This window comes from Andrena cerasifolii, chromosome 2, assembly GCF_050908995.1.
Source record: "Andrena cerasifolii isolate SP2316 chromosome 2, iyAndCera1_principal, whole genome shotgun sequence".
NCBI lineage: Eukaryota > Metazoa > Arthropoda > Insecta > Hymenoptera > Andrenidae > Andrena > Andrena cerasifolii.
Window position 1 is genome coordinate 1,514,537 of NC_135119.1, and position 18,745 is coordinate 1,533,281.

An 18,745-nucleotide genomic window follows, 5' to 3' on the forward strand; every position below is an offset into this window, starting at 1 on the left:
TCACCCCAAGCTGTTTTAATTAAAGTAACGAATAAACCTTGTGAAATGATACATAAAAAAATTTAGCCTACAATTGAAACTGTTATTTATACGTTACAAAATAACAGGATTTAATTTTTTCTTCGTTAATTTGCATAAGACGATCAAAAATTTTTTGCGGATATTAGGAGAGTGAAAACGATGACATTCTTCCTAGCAAACGAGAAAACAAGGCGTTAAAGAAAATGCTGTAATTGTAATATTTAAGCTATTACCATAACAAAATATAATGTTTTAGATAATACCCTGATAGCCAGATCTGGGCAGCAGAATCTGACGTCAGAACTGCAGCAGTCTGTGTCCGCATTTGGCTGCGTTCTGATGTGCAGAGCCTGAGGTGCAGTGCCTGATGTCAGATGGACAGCAGATCGACAGCAGATCGACAGCAGATTTCGCCGTCTGCTAGGCACAGCAACAGCGCCATCTGAGATCCAGAATTACCAAGCAATTGCCTACAGATGGCGCTGTTGCTGTGCCTAACAGACGGCGAAATCTGCTGTCGATCTGCTGTCTATCTGACATCAGGCACTGCACCTCAGGCTCTGCACATCAGAACCAGGGGGACCAAGCCGTCTTTGTTTGGCTGAAGTTTTCCCGTTTAGTTAGCACCGCATTGGTAGGAGGCGCTAGGTACATCCCACACACATACCTACGTGTATCAGTGAGCACGACACACAACCTTTCGACGTTGGTGAAATGTTACCATGACGACCGTCGTCATTTAGAAATGTTTGGCGCAGACACGAGAAAGTGTCCTCACTTTCCCTGGTTTACCCTTTCTAAGGCCGTCTGACCATGGATTGTCGCGTCAGTGACGCGTATGCAGCAGATAGAAGGATATACAAAGAAATTGAATATATTTTCTTTTCCTAAGAAAAGAAGAAATATTCAATTTCAATGTTTATCCTACTATCTGCTGCATACGTGTCGCTGGAGCAACGATCCGTGGACAGGTTTTAAAGTAAACGGTGCATTACACGTATACACATACACATACGTCCCGAGTCACACCAATTCACACATTCACAGTTTAGTACGCACCTCATTGGTAGGAGGCGCTACAAACTCTGCTTCAACTTTCGTAAGAGGGAAGCTTGGCCCCCCTGATCAGAACGCAGCCAAATGCGGACACAGACTGCTGCAGTTCTGACGTCAGATTCTGCTGCCCAGATCTGGCTATCAGGGTCTAAGCATCATAGAAAGTAATAACGATCGGAATTCAACGATTCATTAAGTTTTTTATTTAATAATTGGGTGACAGTGATTGGTACAAGCACTTCAAGCACTTTGGTATTACTGTCATAGCAGTATTTGCTCATGTACATGCAACGACATAACCTTAAAATGAAATAAACAGTTTTTGGTTAGGTGGCATTATTCGAGTGTCAGTAATTCCATCGACTACGTTTTAAGGGTGAAAGTAATAGCTACCGACATATTTTTTTTAAATCAATGAATTTATAAGTAAAAATAAAGGGTTTGAGAGTCACAAAGATTTTTTTCACAAAACTTATACTTTTGGCCAATAAATACAAAAACTACGCAATTATGTCACAGTCAATTCTCAAGGTGACAGTAATTGGTTCCGTGACCCTAGATCTTTAAAATTAGAGACGAAAAAGTTTCTATTTATTAAAGAAACTATTACCAATTTCGTTTTATCAGAGCTTAAATTGACTCAGAATGGTAATCTGGCTTATCATATATTTACACCTCTGTTTATAAATTTGTAAAAGCATTGTTTTATCTGCATATACGTAATAGGTTTTAAACTAATTTTGCTGTTTCTCTGCTGTTATTGTTTCTCATCACTGTTGAAGAAAAATTTCCAACTTATCGAGATACGTGTAGCTGGATTTAGTCAAAGTTCCTCAGAAACATACTCGGGGATATTGTACACTATCTAAAGAAAAATTCAAATAGCATCATTTTTTAACAAACAAACACGTGCCGCCCAAAGTTCATTACTTTAATCCCTTGCACGTTCAAGACAGAAAATATCTTGCTTCCCTGATAGCCAAATCTGGGGAGCAGAGACTAACGTCAGAACCGTAGCCATCTGTGTCCTCATTTGACTGCGTTCTGAGGTACAGTGCCTGCTGCCAGGGTCTGACGGCAGATCGGCAGCAGATCCGGCTGCCCGTCTGACACTTCCAACAGCGCCATCTGAACGCCAAAATTGCCAGATAATTCTCTACGCGTGACGTCACATGGTCGTCCCTACGCACTAATACAAATGTACCGTTATTACTGTAGGTGTATCCCTACCCGTATATAACCTGCCAGCAGATTATGCAGTTTATTAAATAATTAATACTACTTATTTCCAAAAATATTTATTCTTTCTATAATAATATACAGGATTGGTGATTACAATTGTTAGAAAATAATATAAGTAGTGTCCCAAAACCAGCTGGTTTTTGTCGTAAAGAACGTGAGTGGCTGATTTCAAGCCGTTTGGATTTGTGGCTATGGGTTATATTTATTGATGACTGGGTAATTTATTCACCCCTTCGGTTTTTTTTTTAAATATTGTATGGTGATCCAAACTACGCACGCATGTAAACTTTCAAGACAATTGGATTGGTGGAAGTAGGTTAAATATGAGTTGTCAGATTCGAACCATACAAACAAACATACATACATACATATTTACATATAAGAAACAAACAAAAATAAACAAATTCAGTTTCTGTATAATCGATGACACATCGCCGAGCAACTCCAGGCGGCAGTTTAGACGGGTAAACGATATAATGTTGCTCGGAAAACTTTAGTAAAAGGCGAAAGATTTATGCGTTATGACTTTCCCATCTGTATCCCGTTGGCAACCTTCCTCTCACCCTTTCCGAATCTTTCTCCTCTACCCAGGTCTTTGTCAACCCTACCACTTCTCATCCTTGTATCTCCCTCCAAAAGTCCTCATCCTTGCTTTTTAGCCCTGCCACAGTCCAAAAACCCTCTTTCATTTCTCTCTTTCCCCCTCCTGTGTTCTTTCTCTTTCTCCCCTCTTCCTTCCCCTCCTTCTCTTTTCTCCCACTTCCCTCTGTCACTACTCCTTCCCTTCCTTCCCTCCCCGTATCCCTTCCCCGTCCTTCTTTTCTAACACTCTTCTCCCTTCCTTCTCCTCCCTTGCCATTTAAGGCTACTTCCTGTTCGTCTCATTCCCACCACTCCCCCTCTATCCGCATTCCCTTATAGCTTACCCTCAGCTTCTTTCCTTTCTCCCGTTCCTGCACCGCTATCTTCCTTATCTGCCATTGCATTCTCCTTTCTTCAAAAGTCAGGTCCTCCTCTATTCTTTCACTCCTGCCCCTCAATTTGCTCTTCTTCAGCATTATCTCTCTTTTCCCCGCCCCCTCCTTCATCCTTACTACTGTCATTCCTTCTCCATCTCCTTTTTTCCAAAGCACTGTGCGTCGTGTGCTATCTGGGTATCGATGACAAAAAGCACCTTATTTTCTGAATTGATACTATTTTCACTTCTTTAGACTAACGCGGAAAAATTTAAAGAAATAAATAAATTCCAAGACTGCATGCAACAAAACTTTAGTGGACCAACTATGGCCCGACATTAACAAACTGCGATGTATGTAAGTATTTATAAATAAGAAATGAAAAATCGCAAGTTGGAATATAATATCACGTTTTTGGATGTATCAAAGCTTCTGACGTTTGTAAGACATTTAAATCTTGACGTACTTTGGTTGGCCCAATGTTGTATCATCGTTGTAACTTTTTTGTTAATTAACCAACCATAGTAATTGTAGGCCCAACATTGAATATTCGTAGGCAAACTGTCGCAACATTTTTGGCATAGCCCCTACAGCATACTTTGTTGCAGGAATGTTTCAATTATGTTGCGGTGCAGCATTTGGAACATTGCACGGAATGTTCCAGAAACGTTATAAGTAAATTGCTATGTCCGCCCCTGTGTTCTTGATAGCCTGCTGAGAGATTCGCAAACAAATATGCATGTTCGATTGCTTTTTTTTTTAAATAAAAAGAAAGAAACTAAAAACACTGCTTGTGATAAAGTCTCCACTTTTTAGATATCTCGCCACTCCATAAATTTGTTGTACATTGTCTATTTTTCTCTCGATTTCGGCGGCAGCAAATTTTCCTCAATCGTTTTTGCAGGTTCTGCTACATCCGGGGACGTGTGGTAGGATCCCGTATCACGATCACTCTTATTATCACTCATTTTATCTTTTAATGAAAAGAGGTGCTGTGATAGTTGTAAAGTCAACATAAACACACACGATCGATATCGATTAGTCAACCAATTGCTTCTTCATACCACAGGGTAACAGGGTTCACTCAGCTCGCAAACTCAAGTTTCCTTGGGAGCAAAATAAAAAATTGCGAATACGCATGCGCATAAAGTCTTTTTCCCTTGGGAAAAGTAGAAAACGCGAATACGTCTGAAATTTGTCATCTTGCTCCCGCCCAGTAGGCGTAAAAAAACACCCATTTTCATGCAGGTGTTGAAAAAAGATTTTTTTCAGTTTTTAGTACATTTTTATTACAATCGTTTCACATAATTTTTTTTTATTTTCTAATTTTTAGTGTTTGTGGATTTACATTTCACAGCTCAGACTTCTTTACAAATATCTTTTATTGCTGTACACAGTTTAACAGTTTGCTTAAACAATATAGTGCAAATTAAGTAATTGTATTAATTATTTGTATCACATATTGTCCATGTCCGCATTTATTCCCTCGGAGGTTGCCTATAGAATCTAATACTGTATTCCGTTTGTTCGCATTTCAGGAACGCACCGCGTAGGTTGCGAGTGAAAATATACAAGTCCCTATTCTGTGATCGACGTTGCGGGAACGACCCGCATAGGTTGCGAGTGCAACGTAACACCGTATTTTGTGGTCGACGTTGCAGGAACGTTCCACGTAGGTTATACCGCGTAAAAAAAAGTTTTTACCGACTTTTTTTCCATAAACAGAATGAAAAAGTGTTCTGAAATTCGCAATTTCTTGCGTACCACCGCTTGAAAGCTCATTATTTTCTCAATTTTTGCAATTTTTCTCTTCCCCCAGGGACACCGACAGCGTAATTTCATACAGAACAAGAAGAAAGACCTCTTGGTCTTTTCGTTGTAGTTGAGTACAACGCACGCCAGAACCGACACCGATTTGCAACTCCGGCTGTGAGACCATAAAACGGAATCTGCTATTAATTACTCGATAACCAGCAGCCATTTTGTAACATAACAAAATTTGTTTATTAGTCAACATGTACACAATCATATCCCAAAGGTTTCGAAAAAGATTCGTTGCACTGGTTCTTTGAAAAAAAATCTCAAACTTGTCCCTTTTTTAGACGTTTTAAAGGAGGTCCTCCCCTTAGGCCACAATGTTGATTTTGCGATATGTTGAACATATTCTATGCAATTGACACTTTGATAAAAACAAAAATGCACTTTTGTCCGCAAGTTTACCATTTCGACTATGTGGAAATAAAAATTTTGATTTTTTTTCTAGGACAAATGGTATAGCCGTGAGGTTAAACATCGTTGAGAACGTCGTTCGGCAAGATGTTGCGTATCGCGGCTCTACCGCCACCATGTTGTATGAAAAAAATACGACTTTTTCCGTCGAGAGTTGTTCAATAACAGTCTTCATTTTGAATTTTCCATTTATTTCATTAACTCCCTCAAAAAATTGAAGATAATGACTATAACTTTGCTTCGTCCAAGGTGGCCTAACACATTAATAAAAAGCAAAAACATTTTTTAGGATATGTTATAACCTCGTCTTGTAAAAATTCATAAAAATCACCTACTTTTCGAGCGTTTTGATTGGAAGGTCTCCTCAAAGCTCATTCAAGGTCGTTGAAGGTTGACGGCGATGCAAAATAATTGACCGTTACCTGAATAATACACTATTGCTCAAAATTAAAGGAACCCTATAATTTCCCGAAAATTTTGGTAATTTTCAAATGGCTATATCTCCGCGAAAAATGATCGCAAAAAAATATTTAAAACAAGCATTTTAACGTTTGAAATTCTAGTTTTTGAATCAAGGTCTCAACTTTTTTTCATTTATTATGATACCGTTTTATCAAGATGAAGCGCAGGAAATGAAGTTTAAAAATTTGTTGCCTAGTATGAACGTACGTACGGGCGAAAATTTTTTTTCAAGTAAATCCAATGGCGGGATCTTATGGAACAAACATTTTCCTTTGATTTCGTTTTTTTTTTTTTTTGGTTTTATTCTTTGATTTTTATTGACCCAGTTATACGCGATCAAAGCAAAATAGATAGTTTTCAATTTGAAAGTCTATATCTTGTGATCGTAGACAAAATTTAATAAATGTTTTGGAAAGCTAAGAAAGTTTTCTTTCAGAGCCTCCGGTTTCCAATGTATTGAGATCTTTTCCATCGTAGAAAATCCATTTTAAAATGATCCCAAAAATTGCATATTTACCATTTCTGACAAAACATGGTGCCATTTCAAGGAAAATCATGAAATCATTCAAGTGTCTACGTTTTTTGCGAGTTAAATCTACTCTTAAACACTGTGCAAAAGGCTGGATCTGTCAAACATGCGATATGATCCGAAAAATTGAAAGATCACTTGTTTTACGCTGTTACTCTTCAAAAAACTTTTTTGTTCTCGCGACTTTTAAACGATTGTTGCATTTTTTTTTTATTATTTCATCGTCATTGAACCTCTTTGTCAGAGAAATCTTCCACGGATGAAACACACATACAGCTAGCGTAAAAGATGTATCAGACTTACCGGTATTTGTACAAATGTACCATTATTTAGTTGAGGATAAGAGTATAATGGCACTACGGGAACTGAGCCATTTTTTAACAAGATCGGCCCTTGAATAGGTGTAACGTGCGCGTCCCTTGGGATTGCTTGCTCCTCGTTATCATAATAGTCTTCGAAGTCATCATCGTAATCTAGGACAGCGTGGACTGAAGTTTTTGTATCTGGGCCACTTCCACCGTTAACTCGCGTGTACCTTTAACAAAGTAATGATTTAATTTGACTATTTATAATTATAATTTTCAAACAGCAATCGTATATGTTAGAAATACATTGGAATGACTGTCGAAATCCGAAGTTCTGGAGTAAGTTGGGCTGGTCCGGAATTCCTAAAGTAAATCCTGCTCGTAGTGGAGGGGGAACAGCTACACTACGAGTAGGATTTACTTTAGGAATTCCAGACAAATCCTGGTAGTAAGTGTGGTTCATCACAGTCCTCTTACCAGAAGGCATCCTCGTCTTCCCCTTAAGGAATTGAGTTATATTCTTTAGCAATACGACGCCTGGCCGCTTGCCATCTCTAAACTCGCTCTTCATTCAAAGAAGCATTCCTTCGACACCCGATAACTGGAAGACCCAATATAATCACCAACAATCGCCTGTCGCCAGGACTATTTATTCTCACACGCCCCTCTTCAAGGTCACATTCAGTCTGAGCCCGAGTCATAAAACCCTCGAAGCAGAACAGCATGAGGCCATCCGTCCTCGGCCCCACTCATAAACATGTTGGCGCTAACATACTTTCACCCTTGCCTGAGAGATAGAGGTTCCATTTTGACCTAACTTGCATATGAAACTACATTTGTTATTTTACATCGTAACAAGATTAGATTTTAATATAACATCTTATTTTGAGCTGTGTATGAATGAAATTATAGGTAAAAATGAACTCTGCATCTGACGTGTAGTCGAGTTATTCGCCCGTTATAAATGAAATGTGTAGAACTCATTAAAGATACGCGTTGTTGACTCTTCAGAGACATTCAATGAATTTTAATGAGGCTTGACCAGTTTTCAGTTTTAAACTCTCGAACCGTCACCAGCCGCAATAAACAGAGCGCTGAAGTTCGAGAAGTTCAGAAAGTAGTGTAATGTCCCACGGAACTCCCCACCAACACCATCTATTACACAGAACACACTACTAACGCCATCTATCCTACAGTTGTATATTCATTAAAGACTCCTCATATAACCTTTTTATATATTCTACTGTCAAAACAAATAAGTTAAAGCTTTAAACACTACTGTTATATTCTACAAAATTAATTATATTTATCTACATTAAGACAAATTCAAAACATAACATATTATACGTCAAATATTTGAAATAAGCAAGCCGCGAACTATTGCGCAGGCGTATACCGCCGATTTCAAGGTATAAACGAAAGCGTACAACTATCGGCGCGAGCAGATCCCTTACTCTTCGCTTGGCGACCGTTGCTAAACGGATCTCTTGCACCCTCTGGTGTTAACGCGTTAAAGCCGTGCATTCAGACGGCGACGAGTGGAGACGCCCCGCGCGTGGCGGGGCGCTCCGCCCCCCTGGGCCTTATACAACTGTCAGCGGATGAATCTCTGTAAACCTCGTGTTCTGCTCAAGATTCAAGTTCACAAGTCGCAAGCCCCAAGAATCCAGTGCAAAGTTCGCTAGGTTCAGCACCTTTCTCGATCCTTCAAGAACTTAGCCGTCACGAGTGGTGTTCCCCACTACCGGTGGTCGTCCCTTCGACTCTCCCCCTGTTGGGTCATCCCAGAAGGCTCTTCAGACTCGGCGCCCGACGTACGGTCGGGTAGCCCGCTTCAAGGAGCGTGTTTCATTCCACGTGTCCAAATATCTTCCAAGTATCCTCCGGAGTGGCGTTGTACGGACACTTCCTGCGCAGCAGGTTCCGCGCCGAGCGGTGCGGTAGGGACATGTCCCTGCCCCACTGGTCGACAGGGGATGCTACTGCCCTAGCTAAGGGTCGTCCAGCCCCCCCCCGGTGCGGCGGCGGGAGTTCTCGGAGGCCGCGTCGGTCGGTGAATATGCTTGCAAACATTTCACCGGCTGAACCTACAGCTGGGAACCTACAGCTGGGTCATTAATGTCAATAGTCTGAGAGTACTATTCAACTCCATATCAATTTTGTAATGAATCTATACAGGCATAGAATAGATACACATATACAGTAAACAATAGACAGGTATTTCAAACTTTACTCCCATTTTTTTTTCATATGTGTTGTCCGATGAGATGGTGGGTTGACTCTAGCCGGAAGGGGTGGATAGGAGGATGGATGATGAAAATGTAGGAGGCCTCGGAAAACCGCTGCTGCAGGGGGATCACCCGGGCCCGGTCATGCTAACCGGTGACCGTGTCAGCGGACTAGGTGATGCTCACGACGATGGTACTTGATCAGGCACCCACTCTCCCCATTAGGAGAGATTTTGAGTGGTGCAAGTAAAATCCCTCTTGTAGAAGAGAGGACGAAGATAGACGAGACAATTGCCAACGTGGCAAAGGGGCTCAAGGAATTCGGGACCACCCTAGAACCAGGAAGCTCGAAAATGAGGGACAGGGAAGAGGGAAAAGGAGACGGAGGCGATTTGCCGAAAACTCCAGAAATCACAATGGGAGGTGTGTTGGTAGACTTGTATTCGCCTGGATCGATAAAACGCCAAACAGTGCGGCTGGTAAACACCAGGTTAGTGGATAATAGCATTCTGGATAGGAAGGGTGCCCGGAAACGACGCAAATGATCACGCGCCTTATGAAACCGAAGAAAAAGCCCACAATAATAGGGGCATAACAGCGCCTTAGACCGGAGAATAGAACAGTTGGAATGAGACCAGAGGCGGTACTCCTCCGAGTCCAACCAGAACGAACCTATGCCGAGGTCTTTAAAGCGGTTACTGCCAAGGTTGAAGGAAAGATAGAAGGGATTAAAATTGTAAAGCGTACGAGGGCGGGCCATCTGGTGATAAGTTATTAAAGAACGGGGATGCGACTCAATTCAGCCGTCAGATACAGTCGGCTGTGGGCGAGGGAGAAATGGTGCGAAATCTGTGCCCGACTGTGACTGTTGAGATAAGGGACTTGGATCCGGTCATAGAAAGACAGGAAATAATCACGACCCTCGCAGAGCATTAACAGATGCCGCCGGAGGAGGCCAGTTTTAAAACAATACGAGGAAGCTTTGCAGGCACGAGAACTGCGAAAGTGGTGTTGCCACTTATGAAGATTAAGAAATTTAAAGAAACTGACAGGATCCGTGTGGGATATGTAATGTCGAAGATTCGTTCGGTGTCGGACCTTATACGGTGTTTTCGGTGTCATGAGATAGGGCATATGTCATATGTATGCAACGAAGTAATGGAAGCCAGAGCGATCTGTAGAAATGTGGGGGCGCAGAACACGGGCTCAGGGAATACAAGAATGATCCCAGATGTATAGTCTGCATACGACGGAAGAGGCCGACGGCACAGTACGGACACATAGCCTCGTCAACGATGTGCCCGGTATACAAAGAAACGTTAGCGGATCACTATAGAGGCCGAGCTCAGAATTCGCGATATTAAAAGTGTTACAGATAAATTTTAATCATTGTCATTTGGCACATGGCCTACTACGGCAAAAAGTGGTAGAATACAAGCCGGATGTTGTGGTATTGCGGAACCACTGTATGACCCTGGGGAATGGCATATGAGCCGGAGGAAAAATGCGGCCGTATGGTTAACGGGCGCAAACGACCGTCTGAAGTGACCAGAGGACATAATAGTCGAGGACTGCTATGTTGCGAACCGGATACAGGGTCTTGTTTTTGTCAGCAACAATCTATCACCTAATACGACATATGAGGAGTTTTGTGATCAAATGGAAATGCTGGATGAACTGCTTATACTGCCTGGAGAGGACGTGCTTTTAAGTGGCAATATAAACGCAAAATCTTGTTGGGGGGGAGGGGGGCAAAAACCTTGGATTGGCGGGGAATATTTGCCATGAGATAGTTGTGGGAAAACACCTAATGCCCACGATCTCGGAGGGTGGGGATACTTTTAGGAGGCATAACGCCTCCACAAAGATCGATTTTCTATCCTGTTCGTTGGGAGTGTCACGTCGAGTAATAAAGAACGAGGTCAGTGAGGACTACACTGGTTCCGATCATATGTATTTGGAGCATGAAGTGCGGATAAAAAGAATCCCGATGGAATATCCGCCGAAGGCGAGTCGCTGGAAAGTTAAGACACTGGATGTACAGAGTCTGGTACATACCTTTGAAAGACTTACAGAAGGCGTGGAGGCAAACGCGCTTCAGGATGAGGAGGCGACAATAGTCCTGTGGGCGATTTTCCAGGTCTGTGGGGCCGCAATGGAAAGGAGATCGGGGCGTATGAAGAAGAGGGCATCGAAGTGGTGGACGCCTGAAATAGCAGAGTTGAGGCGTGGAACGCTATTTAATCGTCAACAAATGACGAGACCGGGCAGGGGAGGTCTTGAAAGAAGAAGGATGAGTGTGATAGAATATAAGATGGCGAGAATGTCGCAGTCATCGTGAGCAAAAACGCTCGTATGTAGAGTATTGCAGCATGTTAGAACAGGATATATGGGGGCGCTCGTATAAAACGGTAATGGCGCAGGTACGAAGAGTAGCTAGGCCCTCAGTACTGGCCCCGATCACAGCGATGCGTATACTGGATGGACTCTTCCAGATATGTAATGATATGGAGAGGCGTGAGGATGTAGCCACCGCGAAAAGAATCCAGGAACACTCATGGGTGGAAGATTTAATCTTCTCTAGGGTGTGCGAAGAGGAGGTCACGGAGGCGACCAGGAGGATGGCAACGGGAAAAGCCCCGGGATTCCACCGGAAGCAGTTAAGGCGATAGTGATAAAACAGCCGAGAGTAATGGCTGCTGTGTACAACGGATTTTTGAGCAGAGGACAGCTGCCAGCGAGATGGAAGGTTACTAGAGTGATACTGGTCCCAAAGGACGGGAAGGATCTCCCTCTTCCTAACTCATATAGGCCGCTATGCATTATCGATGCCTCACTCAAGTTGTTTGAGTATATAGTGCGGGAGTGGCCCCTAATCAACATGGCTTCCGCTGGGGATACTCTACATTGGAACCCTTGAACATGGTGATGGAGTTTGCTGAGACAGGTGTATGCACTGATAGTAACACTTGATGCGCAAAATGCTTTTAAGACAGTGAGGTGGAAAAACATTTTCACAGATCTTCTGACTCGTGAGATCCCTCTGTATTTACGGAGGACCTTGGTGTATTATTTTATAGGTCGTAAAATAGTTTACGATGCACAGACTGAGAAAATGACGCGCCAGATGTTTAAGGGTGTCCCGCAAGGATCTGTAATCGGGCCTCTCTTATGGAACATGGCGTATGACGGCTTACTAAGAAAACCCACTGAACCTGATTGTACGATTATTGGGTACGCAGATGATGTAGCACTGCTGATTACAGATAGAATTCTGGATGGAGTAAAGCGTAAATTCGAAAGGAAAATAGTCGGTATCCGTGACGCCAGAGGCATGACATAGTTCTCAGGTATGCATTTCCTATTTAAGAACATAATTCCTGTTTTGCCCGTCGCCAACTTCAAAGCCGATCATACAAGCCAAGAATTGGACCCTGACTCCGACAGAAGAGAGATGGAACGAGAGCAAGCGAGGACGGTATGAGGCAGGGGACGCGTTGGTGTTTTGTCTCGCTCCGTCTTTTGGACGTCTGGCACTCCGTCCTATGCGTGCGCGACGGGCGTGCGCGATGGTCGCAAGCTCTTACCGTGAGCACGAAACTGCTTCGCAAAATCTTGTCGCAAGTCCGGCTCAAGTCTTTTTTGCGCCCTAGGCGAACTTGTCAAATTGCGCCCTTTATTATAATACATTTATTTGAGATTATTTATGAGTTTACTCTGAAAAATTAGGCAACTGCCTAGGGCGTAAGGTTGACAAGGGACGCAAAATGGTATTTTCATTGCTGGTATTGTTGAATATGAACTTTAAAATAATATATTACAAATTGTACTGCAATTGTTTTAAGGTACGAATACAAATTCAGAGTAAGATCATCGTAATCTCAAATAAATGTATTATAATAAAGAGCTCAATTGGACAAGTTTGCCTAGGGCGCAAAAAAGACTCGTGCCGTGCCTGGCTATCTGACCGTGGCGCGCATGCGTCGATTTCATCCGAGCGCTCGTGCCCGTCGCGCACGCAAAGCGTTCCATCTCGCTCCCCCCTTCGGCCAGAAAGAAGCGAGCCGCTAACGAGGAAGTACTGTACATGCTTTCTACTATGCATACTGCAGAATTCTGGTCATGTCCCTATTTCTGCTCATTTCGTATTTTTCTTATTATTATAAGCGTCACGTTTGTACTATAGTTGCAACACAATAATTTTAAATTATTTAAACATTTACGCGAGTGTTGCACGAGCTTAGGGCTAATCAAAGTGCAGCATAAGCAACGAAAAACTTTTAAAATGAGAGACTGATGATTTTTCGACCGTGTTTTAGCTGGTTGTGGTAAGAAACAGGGTCGCTATTGGTATTCGATAATTGGGCAGAAAATAATTTTTGCAGTAAAAGTTCTTATTTAATAACAAAAGCAGATACCGTATTGTGCTCTGGATGTAGATTTTATACTATTTTTTATTATTTTAAGTAGAAAACAGGTGATTAGGTTTAGGGTCAAGTTAATCACCGTCGTATCCGAATTTCTGCTCACCAAAATTTTAGCAACCTAACCTCACAATTCAATATATGCTGTAACCTCTATTTCTATTTGAAGGCATTTTATTTTTTGTTTATCATTATTTTATGCTTTACTGTTGTGTTATAAAACATCTCCATAAAAGATGTAACTTATTTCAACCTGAAAAGGCAACATATTATGTGAGCAGAAATTGGTACAAATGGTGAGTAGAAATACGTACATCGCTATTTTTCGTGAGCAGAAATACGGACATTTAAAGCATTACATTTAATTATAAATTACTAGTAGTTAAACATCTTGAAATATCTTTCTTAAATAGTTTTCGACTGGTTGAATTATTATTAAAGAATTAATCAATTACTCTGCAAATTTTGATCACAAACAAATTTTTACACCTTCTTTCTGACGAGTAACCTCTTAAATGAGCAGAAGCTGGGACATTCACCTTAGTCAGACATAGGGGGAAAAAGGTTCTCCAAAAGCCTGTATGTGTAATAGACTATAACCATTCATAGAGTACAGTAGATAAAGCCGATATGGTCATAAGCACTGTAAGCTCTCGAGTTCTCTCACTCTCGACTGAAGGATTCCAAGAAATGGTGGGGATAGTCACCGGGCGTTCTACACATTGTAAAAACGGGAATATAACGAGGATTTACTGTATAGGGTTAAAATCAAAATATTACATTTTTTTACTTTGCTCATGCCCTGATTCCTATTAATATAAAAAGAATATCTGACAAATTTTAGGAAGATTGAATAATATTTAGAGGCTGCACACTTTGCACAGTAAATAATATGTAGTAGGCTAAAGAAACACGATTTCCAATGATAATTATTTTTTATTTGAAGTCCTTAAAAAAGAAACTAAACTTCAAAGAAGACTTAGACTTACAAGGAGAGACTCCCAGGTGTGCGCCTCCGATTGCTTTTTTGGGATATGTTTTACAGGACCAAAAAATAAGAAATACCTGTTTTTATAGCGGCCTGTTTTCATATTTAGGGGGTGAAATCAACCCCCAAAGTTATAAGATTTTTAAGTGTTCATCTCCGATTGCTTTGGTGCTTGGATATGTTTTAGAGGACCGAAAAATGAGATATACGTTGTGACGTCCACTATTTTTCGCGCGGTCATAATTAGTCTTCCCCACAAATTACTCCACAACTCCGTCACTATCCCTAAAACTCAACTCTTACTCCTTTCCCCCAACCACTGGGCTATCCAGAAGATGTACCTTAGCGGTCCCCATCTCGCGATGGTCAAGTGCGAAACCCCCTTCCCCTCTTCGCTCCACGAGGCATGATCTGCTCCCTCGCATCTAAATCTAACCAAACCCCTCGTCCCAAAAACCCTTCTAAATCAAGAGCACGACTCACTCCCTAAAATCCCTCTTAAATCGAGACCATGTCTCACCCCCTCTCTACGACCTACCAAATCAAAGCCACTCTCACTCCTTCCCAACAAAACCACCAAAATCCATCCAACGGGTTCAGTACCTCCCCTTTTTCGAAGCCCCAAATAAGAACCCCTGATATTCTATTGCGACGCATATTTCGCGCATGAGTCATCAAGACGTGTCAGTTATATAACGCATATTTTGCACATGTGTCATGGTGCATACCGCGCATACCCCTCATACCTAAACACCGTATATATACAAGGGCCCCAGAGGCCGTAGTCTGCCTTCTTCTACGGAAGCTCTTCTATGGAAATCACTTCCGAGTACGCAACTATTGAAAACCTATTCAGTGATTATAAAATCAGTGCTACCTTGTGCGAAAGGACTATCAATCGACGGCATTTACTGTAAGCGATTATAATTACTTATCGTACCAGTGCATATCATCTGCATTTATATTATTTCTTATTGCTTATGCTTTTCATATTTCACATTAATGCTTATCGCATTTTATATTATTATCTATTGCTAAATGCTTATTGTTTCATATTATTAACATTGCTAATGCTTATTGCTTTATATTATTATCATTGCTTTATTTATCGCATTTCATATCATTTTCTATCGCTAGTACTCACGTATCTCATGTTCATATATATTGCTATTGCTTATCGTTTATATACATGTTTATGTGTTAATGCTTAATGTCCCGCGCATTATGTAGAAACGCGGTAGTGTATCGACGCCAAGTACATGTTTCGACACCCTGTATATGTCGACTGTCGCTACCGCTATCATTTACTCGTCGCCCGGGTAATCTAACCTAACCTGAAACTTATTTCATTAATATCTCATCAAGCCTGCAATATTTTTTAAATTTAAAGGCATTTTTCACATGTAAACCGCAGATAAGCTTTCGAATAACACCAAATTCAATAAAATCGGTACACACATGACAGAGATATCGTAATATCGTCTCATGGATCAGTCGGAAACGGTACGATTTTTCTTCTAATTCCGATTCTTCGTCTTCTCTAACCAAATTTTGTCGACATAATACGTATACGCGTTACACGCACCCCTTCAGCCAAAACGAACTAATACCCTGATAGCCAGATCTGGGCAGCAGAATCTGACGTCAGAACTGCAGCAGTCTGTGTCCGCATTTGGCTGCGTTCTGATGTGCAGAGCCCGAGGTGCAGTGCCTGATGTCAGATGGACAGCAGATCGACAGCAGATTTCGCCGTCTGCTAGGCACAGCAACAGCGCCATCTGTAGGCAATTGCTTGGTAATTCTGGATCTCAGATGGCGCTGTTGCTGTGCCTAGCAGACGACGAAATCTGCTGTCGATCTGCTGTCCATCTGACATCAGGCACTGCACCTCGGGCTCTGCACATCAGAACGCAGCCAAATGCGGACACAGACTGCTGCAGTTCTGACGTCAGATTCTGCTGCCCAGATCTGGCTATCAGGGTACATGTTTCGTTCGTCAATCGCTATCTTCACTATGCAATCTACTCCAAATTTCGACAGCTTACAGTCAGGTCATAACCTGACGAGTGTCAAATAAGGTAGGTTGTCAAAATTTGAGATGCCACGTGTTTTTACAAATATGTATCGTTGTACCATTGAATTGCAACCAAAATGCAGTCTCAAACACAAGGTAAATTGGCCAAATTTAAATTGCGTCCTGTTTGTATATCATAAATATAACCCATAACCACAAATTCAAACGACTTGAAATCAGCCTGTAACCACAAACCAGTATTACTTTTTAATTAAATATTATTATATTCTTTAACATAAGCGTTTTTAACATACCCTTTGCGGCTTCGCTAGAGTTTTCTGAAATTATATTTTAAGTCATGTTATTGCAATTTATGTTTAAAGAAATATTGACTTTGGATGATGAGAAATATTTTGTTTATAATTTTTAGCTTGAATATTAAGTATTGCATAAACAAACTGTATATAGAAACCCCATAAAAAAATTAAAAAAGTAAAAAAAAATTACGCCAAGTACACGAAATCAAATAAATCACAAAAATAGAAAATAATAATTACAAAATAAAAAAAAAGATGTGAAATCAAAATGAGCTGCAAGTACATAAAGGTGCATACAGTCAAATACTTGGCGTGGCGAGGCAAGGTATTCTCAGATCATCAATACCCAAACCTTCCCTCTCGCGGGCTTTCAGATAATTTGTCAATTTAAAACTCTGACAATATGAGTACATTTTCATTATTTTGATTTCACATCTTTTTTTATTCTGTACTTATTATTATCTTCTATTTTTTGTGATTTATTTGATTTCATGTACTTGGCGTATTTTTTTTACTTTTTTGAAGTTTTTTTATATTAACTCTACCGCTTTCGCATTAATGGTGCATGGCATATTTTTGTACGATTAACTAAATAAACGCTCTTGTCTTAAATAACGTTTCGAATTATTGTATTGATCGGTTACGGAGATTCTAAATCACAATAAGCCATTGCAACAGCTGATCTCGCTTCGCGAACACCAGAAGTTCGTATAGTGTTTATAAGGCTTATTTTCGCATAGGTCTTGTACGACCATATGGCTAGACATATTTTGAAGAAATATTAAATCCAATTATCGAACCTTTAAATATAAACCACCAGTACCCTAACGGGTGTCACCCTGGTGCGCGATTAATTGCTTAACCTTCCCTGCTTGCCTCGTGCTACGAAGCTCACCTTTGTGTCTAAATTTCTATCTCCCTTTATGCTACGAAGCTTGCCTTTGTGCCTAAAGTTCCCATACAACCCCACATTGTCATTGTCTTAAACACCGCCACCCAGGACGTGACAACGTATTTCTTATTTTTCGGTCCTCTAAAACATATCCAAAATTCAAAGCAATCTTAGGCGGACACCAACTATTCTTATGAACTTTGGTGGGTGGTTTCACCCCCTAAACATTCAATCAGGCCAAAATAAAAGGACTCGTATTTCTTATTTTTCGGTCCTCTGAAACATATCCACAAACCAACGCAGTCGAAAATGAACACCTGAAAATCTTATAACTTTGGGGGTTGGTTTCACCCCCCAAATATGAAAACGGGCCGTTATAAAAAGACACGTATATCTCATTTTTTGGTCCTCTAAAACATATTCTAAATTCGAAGCAATCGGAGGCGGACATCTGGGCACCTCTCCTTGTTAGATAAATTTACATTTTATTATTATTATTATTATTATTGTTGTTTACACGTGTAAAAATTTTATAACTTATTATTATACCCACATTTTTAAATCCTGAAGAAGCGAAAATATGTAGGGTAGACCGGGAGGAAGGGGGGGGGGGGCGAATGTAACACGCATATTATCATGATGAGATATTTCTCAAAACATATAATGGATATTAACACCAATTTTAGATATATGATAAACAATGACATTTGTGATACACGCGTCCATGTCCTATGATAGTGAACAAAATAACTTTTTGATACCCTTAAGCAGGGTTGACTAACTGGTGGCTCGCGAGCCACCGGGGGCACTTCCGCCTTGCTGCCACGCTGAACGCCCCCCTCCATACCTCCCAGACTCTGACGATCGCAGTCAAAAAGAGAAGGAAAGAAGGAGGAATCGACTGCGATCGTCAGAGTATGGTCGGTATGTAGGGGGCCGTTCAGCGTGACAGCAAGGCGGAGCTGCCATCGGTCGCTCGCGGGCCACCAGTTAGTCAACCCTGTCCTAAAGTAACTTTTTCTTACTGACTTATGATTGTAATGTTAACACTCCCTTTGCATGTGCTTTTTTAAATCTGTAAT

At 41.0% G+C, this 18,745-nt stretch overlaps 1 protein-coding gene across 1 annotated transcript in view; it reads right to left on the minus strand.

Annotated features, from left to right (window-relative positions):
• Spz3 (Spaetzle domain-containing protein 3) overlaps positions 1-18,745 on the minus strand; it is a 56,574-nt gene that overhangs the window by 13,111 nt on the left and 24,718 nt on the right. Inside the window, exon 3 of the mRNA XM_076830304.1 lies at positions 6,799-7,030. Within this exon, the coding sequence (XP_076686419.1) occupies positions 6,799-7,030 (232 nt within the window). The remainder of the gene's footprint in view (positions 1-6,798; positions 7,031-18,745) is intronic.